Source organism: Haliotis rubra, unplaced genomic scaffold (assembly GCF_003918875.1).
Source record: "Haliotis rubra isolate DU_JTF1 unplaced genomic scaffold, ASM391887v1 Scf1911, whole genome shotgun sequence".
NCBI classification, from domain to species: Eukaryota; Metazoa; Mollusca; class Gastropoda; order Lepetellida; family Haliotidae; genus Haliotis; species Haliotis rubra.
In genome coordinates this window covers 66,246-72,486 of record NW_025765905.1, presented here as the reverse complement: position 1 = coordinate 72,486, position 6,241 = coordinate 66,246, and the positions used below count along the sequence as shown (strand labels likewise).

The window sequence follows — 6,241 nt, the reverse complement described above, 5'->3', positions numbered from 1 at the left end:
GGAATGCTTCTTCTGAGAAAGCAGATCCGAATACCTTCTTCTCATTGTAACAATTGTCTGACAGCCTCTAATTTTTCTGAGGGGAAACCACAAGATAGTCTCCTTCCATATAATCCTCCTTCTGCTACATCATCTGTGAAGCCAAATGTCCCGCATGTGGAGGACCTGAAGGCTGAGGTCCTGCCTGGTCTCTATAGGAAGAGAGCTGAGTTTCTTCTCACATAGTAGGAATTTTGTCAAGATTCCTCACATGGGGTTGATGAATACCACAGTGTCTCCACTTACAACACAAGGGAAATCTGAAGAAAAGCAGCCACAAATTTGTAGAATGGTCATGGCAATGTAGCTTTCATTTTGTAACCAAACAAACAAAAATGTCAACTAACACTGGAACATTAGGTCAATTATTTTGGTAAAAGATGTTTTATATTTTAATAACAATGAATTTAGGAATGATAACACAATTTCAGTCAGCCAAGATCCACCAGTGATGCATTCTTACTACCACTTGAAACGTTTACGTTCTCAAAACTACCAAAAATTATGCAATTCAAACATTTGTTTGTCCTTCAAGCAACAGAGTTCTAACAATTGCTACATAATCTGCAGTTTGTCCTTCAAGCAACAGAGTTCTAACAATTGCTACATAATTATGCAGTTTGTCCTTCAAGCAACAGAGTTCTAACAATTGCTACATAATCTGCAGTTTGTCTTTCCAAGCAACAGAGTTCTAACAACAGAGTTCTAATTGCAACATAATTATGCAGTTTGTCCTTCAAGCAACCATGTTCTAACAATTGCTACATAATCTGCAGTTTGTCCTTCAAGCAACAGAGTTCTAACAATTGCAACATAATTATGCAGTTTGTCTTTCAAGCAACAGAGTTCTAACAATTGCAACATAATTATGCAGTTTGTCCTTCAAGCAACAGAGTTCTAACAATTGCAACATAATTATGCAGTTTGTCCTTCAAGCAACAAAGTTCTAACAATTGCTACATAATCTGCAGTTTGTCCTTCAAGCAACAGAGTTCTAACAATTGCAACATAATTATGCAGTTTGTCCTTCAAGCAACCATGTTCTAACAATTGCAACATAATTATGCAGTTTGTCCTTCAAGCAACCAAGTTCTAACAATTGCTACATAATCTGCAGTTTGTCCTTCAAGCAACAAAGTTCTAACAATTGCAACATAATTATGCAGTTTGTCCTTCAAGCAACCAAGTTCTAACAATTGCCACATAATCGCATTTAGCGTTAACCGCTAAATTGTGTTATTGTTGGCGTCGCCATACCACGTGAGCACCTAACTATCACCATGACATTTTTGTTTTTGGATGATTGCTTGTTGATGATATGTACGACTGCTTGGTTGTCACATGTGAACTTAACTTTTTTGTTGCTCAAACTATTTCCCCACATTTTTAACACTACCACAATGGGAAATAATTCAAGGAGCGTCATATCCTTGGTATAGCCCTTTTGTTTCCATGTTTGAGGCCAGGACACACATGTTTCCTTGACAGCACAACATAATATTCTGCTCCAAGTACATTAGCACACATTATAGCGCTATAGCTGACGCCTTATAGCGGCGTTTTCAGTGGCAGATTTCAACAAGTATTCCAGACGCCAAACCCACGCGAACCAGCTTACCAAAAGTAATTTGGGAGATTGTAGCGACAGAATCCTCGTAGACTACTGGTCCATCCTCTTTATCTCAATACACATTAAGCATTACATATAACACAGCACTAAGTAATGTCTCCAACATTTAGCCGCCATGAATAGCCTACAACTAGGCGGCCCCCTTGCCTAGACCAACTTTTGCAATTCATAGGCTATATGTCGAATTCAAGGTAAACCTTTCGTATTCGTAAGGGCCTTGATTTCGCCTCCATCTGGCATAAACTAAATAACTCTATCAATCACATTCTTGGCTAGGAAAGCCATCATCGCCGAATCGGGAATGCGCCAAGATTAAAGCTAAGTTCGACATACCGGTAGCTCATCATTTTTCCAATTCTTCAGCGAATCGCCAATGTTTTGTCTAGCTATCTGCAGCTCTTCTTACGAAGCTCAGATGCTTAAATCAGCATTTACATTAGCCTTTCGGCCTCTTAGGGTCAGCAGGTGGTTTGCAGTTCACAGGCCGATAATTCAAAAACTTCACTGCAAATCACTTATGTCACTCTTCCGACCGGGGAGTAATATTGCACATAAGGTTTTCGAAAGCGACCAGTTTGTTAGAGCAACAGTCCTTTCTAATTTCTCCTATTGTCTCAGAATCCATGCCCTGTTAGGCGCTTGTTGGGTATCGCTTCACACCAGACCATGCACCACCTCACAGCTGACATCCCATCTTTGATGGCTCAGCCAGTAGCGCGTCTATCAATTCCTCTTCAGGCCATTCTCAATAAGTAAGCTAATTACATGTCGGTTATGATCGACCCAGCATACCCTTCACATCTTTCGTGAATAGGATTGCCATGCAACTCTGGCGATTAATGAAGCCTGGATGAAAGCATAATTCTGTTATCATGGTAGATGGTCATCTCAAGACATACCAAGGCTATATTGAGGTCTTCATTAAAATACCCACAAATAAATTAACTTTAATCTAGTTAATATTTACTAGCTTGGCTCTCTATTAATTATGCGTTGTTGTAGCAAATTTTCTGCTGTCCGATCTATATGTTACAGATGTGGCCTGGAGTAATTGGCTTACAGCGCTACATGGCCAGAGCCGCAGAGAAGCTTGGAGCAACATTTGCAACGCCTTGGCACAACCACGATGGCAAGTCTGAGGCGGGGAGGCAATGGCGCTTCACCTCCGGATCTTCCTTAACAATTCCTTGGTTTCTGTGGTAACACTAATTCTAAATGGGCTAAATGATCCACTTAGGTTCAAACGACATGTGCCAAATGTCCGCCAGGTGCATGTGTACGACAACATCCTCGAAGTACGCATTTGTTGTATGCCAAGTTAATGCATACGTACACACCAGGTTGGTGTGGTCCTTAATGTTGCCACGCGGTTAGCGGTCCTCGCAGCTGTGAACATTAAAAGCTTGAACTTTCTCTGCCAAAGCTCAATCAAGACTGGCTAACAGAATTGAAAACTCCATGGGGTCAGCGTCCAATGCATCAGATTGATTAAGTCAAATGTAGCTCGGAACATTATTTGGCTGACGGGGTGCACTCCAATAATCAGTGCAATGGACTCCTTCCGCAATAATATTATCAATGCTTTAACTGCCAACTAACTTGATAATGCTAAAATAACGGCAATAAGTATAATACCACATTCCATATAATTTTCCGCTGATTTGGGGTTGTTTCTGCTGTTCGATATCCACTGTTTCTAATACCTATATATGCTCGTGCTGTGTGGATGGGTCGGCAATTTGTATCGCTGGCGTAATGTTTGGGAAACAGCGAAAACCCCATAATCATAATTTGTGCCTTACTGTAGGTGATAGAATCATACGCCGCATATGCTCACCTCTCGCCTGCTTGGTCAAAGTGAGAAGTGGGATTGTGTAATATGCTCTCGCTGCTACTTCTCGCACCGTAGCCAAATCATTGGGCACTACTACCAAAATATCTTCGATCTGTCTTATTCGCTAATTATGTCCTACCCATTTGTTAGCGAACTCAAATGTAAGGTTGGCGTCATACACGCATGCCTTTGTTTATAAACTTGACTTTGCTTGCAGCGCGGCTGCAAACATTACGTACAACATACGATGTCATCAGTTGCTATGTCATCACACTACCCGCGATGGATAATGGTGTGAGTTACCTCACTTCGCTAAGGCTACCACCGAATCCCCGCTTGTCAGCATTGTGCCATTACTCGCCTTCCTCATTCCTCCCCGTGTCAACAGTATCTTATCTCAGTGTATACTATTACCTGAGGGTGTCGGGTAAGTTGGAAAAAATCTTTATTCCTAGGCAATCTGTCTTACCACTCTCTGGTTCCCGGGATGATGTAGCTAAGATGGATAGTGAAAGATAAGTCCTCGCATGGTGTTCAAGTCCATTTATTTTAGCATGAATTCTTCTCACAAAGGTCCTCAACATTCTTTAGATTTCCTCGGTTTTCATGCAAACACAGATTCACACATCTCCTGGAAGAACTTGTTGGTTTCTTTTCACAACCCTAAAGTTGCTACAATTTCATCTTGAGCTGTATTCTCTAATATGTAGAGAACCTCTCAAGTCAGTAGTGGGGCAAATGTTTCTCGCTCTCTCTCAGTCAGCTAAGTTTTAGTTTTCTTCTAATTCTTAAATTCCTCCCCGAAATGACGTCTACCTCTACAGCAATGACTCAAAAGCCAATAACTCACAATTAGTTACTTTCATTAGTCCCTTTCGAGACTTTATTTGGCACCATCAATTTCTCTCCAGTGATAAAAATGACATTACTAGCTATCCGGCTTCCGTACATCAACCTTAAACTACATATCTAACTCGAGTATCTCAGACTGGTAGATCACTGTAAACATACTTAATCAAACTTTCATTTCCAGATCCTATGCTTCTTGCCCCCTTTAAATGACACAACCTGACCATCTAAATCGCAAATGTCTGTCCACCCAGTCCAACCGAAACTGCAGTTTGAAGCGCTTAACTTCTCGTTGATGTCAATTCAGAGAATCTGCTACCCCCAAGAAAAGTAAATCATCAATAGTTCATGTTAGCTTGGTCAATGCATCTCCAGTACATCTGACACCCTTCTTAGAATTAACTTCAAATTCTTCCTTAAATATTTATAAAATATATATAATGTTTTCAACTCTAAATATCCTGGTTATAGTACATTGCAGTCTTAGGGAAATTTAATATATATACATTGTACTTTTTATTCACTGTTCAAGGAAATAAAAGTCATGGTGTGTATAGCCTGTTTAAAGAGAAGTTCAATCACCTATGCTGTTGGTTGTCCCTGGCCATCTGCAGTTTTGTCCTTCAAGCAACCGGCTCTAACAATTGCTACTATAATCTGCAGTTTTGTAATTCCAAGCAACTGCCTCCTAACGATTGCTACTAATCAGTAGTCTGTCCTCACGCTTACTAAAAGGAAGCTCTTATCAAATAATCAAAACATGAGACACATTGATCATGTTCAGTAGGAACTCTTTCCATTTCTGTCCAAATGATTTGGCACCTACATTTGATTAACTGTAAGTTGGACAAAATATGTTCTGTTTACCTGTTAGATTGAAACCAATTTGTTGAATGCTTGGAAAGATTCATGTTTCTTTCCAAATCCAGTTTTTGACTTGATACATGCAAACTTCAGCATAGTGACATGATTTTGTACATGACATGTAGGGGGTCACTTATCTTTGTGCAGAAATAAACTTCTAAGTGGGTATCATTCACATTGTACATGCTTCCTCCTTTTACACCATCATCTTATTCCTCAGACATAAATTATGAACGGCGTCCCTAAGTTTCATCATAGGCCCAATACATTCTTGAGGTGGGTTCTTCCAACGCTTATTATAGGCAACGTACCGTAGGCATTGTCCATAGTACCATGAGAAGTTCTTGATTTCGGTGTGAGTATACAGTTTAGATAAATGGCAGCAGTATGTAAATAAGCTCAAAAACACAGCACATCCGGCTTTCGGTGGACTTCAAAACGCTACCTATCAGCCCCAAATGGTTTTATTGAACCAGACCTGGTGACAATACAAGTTGGAAAATACAATCTGTTACAATAGAATAATTTAATGACCCTCAGACATGTATTTACTCCTCGCATTGATAGGTACCTCTGCTTGAGTATGTCAACTTTGAGCTTGCGATATGATAGTTCAATGTTCAAACAGTAAATTGTCAGAAATCTAAAATGTAATGCTCAGTTTGAAAAATAGATTTTAAGACTTGGTGAATTTAAATTTTACCAGACCATAGGGTTGGCTTAACTGTTGGACGCAAATTTTATTTCTATACACCTATACTGAGTTGGGAATATTGCAGAGTGCAACAGTCCTACAAATCACAAAACCAGGATGGCTAATAAGATCAGCTTCTTATTCCCAGAGAGTATATGCTTTGATATGACGGCATTCTAAATCTCCTAGGAACCCACTGCTCTCTTGTTCATACTGTTCTCATCTGGTGGAGAAGCATGGATAGGACAGAACCCTGACGAAGACCGTGGACATTGTCAGGGCCCACCACCATGTGTTACAATAGACCTAGGCAGACAGCTTGAATGTTTCG

At 40.1% G+C, this 6,241-nt stretch overlaps 1 protein-coding gene across 1 annotated transcript in view; it reads right to left on the bottom strand.

Moving 5' to 3' along the window:
- Window positions 1-246: 246 nt before the first annotated feature.
- The window catches only part of LOC124274529 (sacsin-like), a 29,824-nt gene continuing 23,829 nt past the window's right edge, over window positions 247-6,241 (bottom strand). The window contains exon 6 of the mRNA XM_046709892.1: window positions 247-299. Coding sequence (XP_046565848.1) covers window positions 247-299 — 53 coding nt within the window. The remainder of the gene's footprint in view (window positions 300-6,241) is intronic.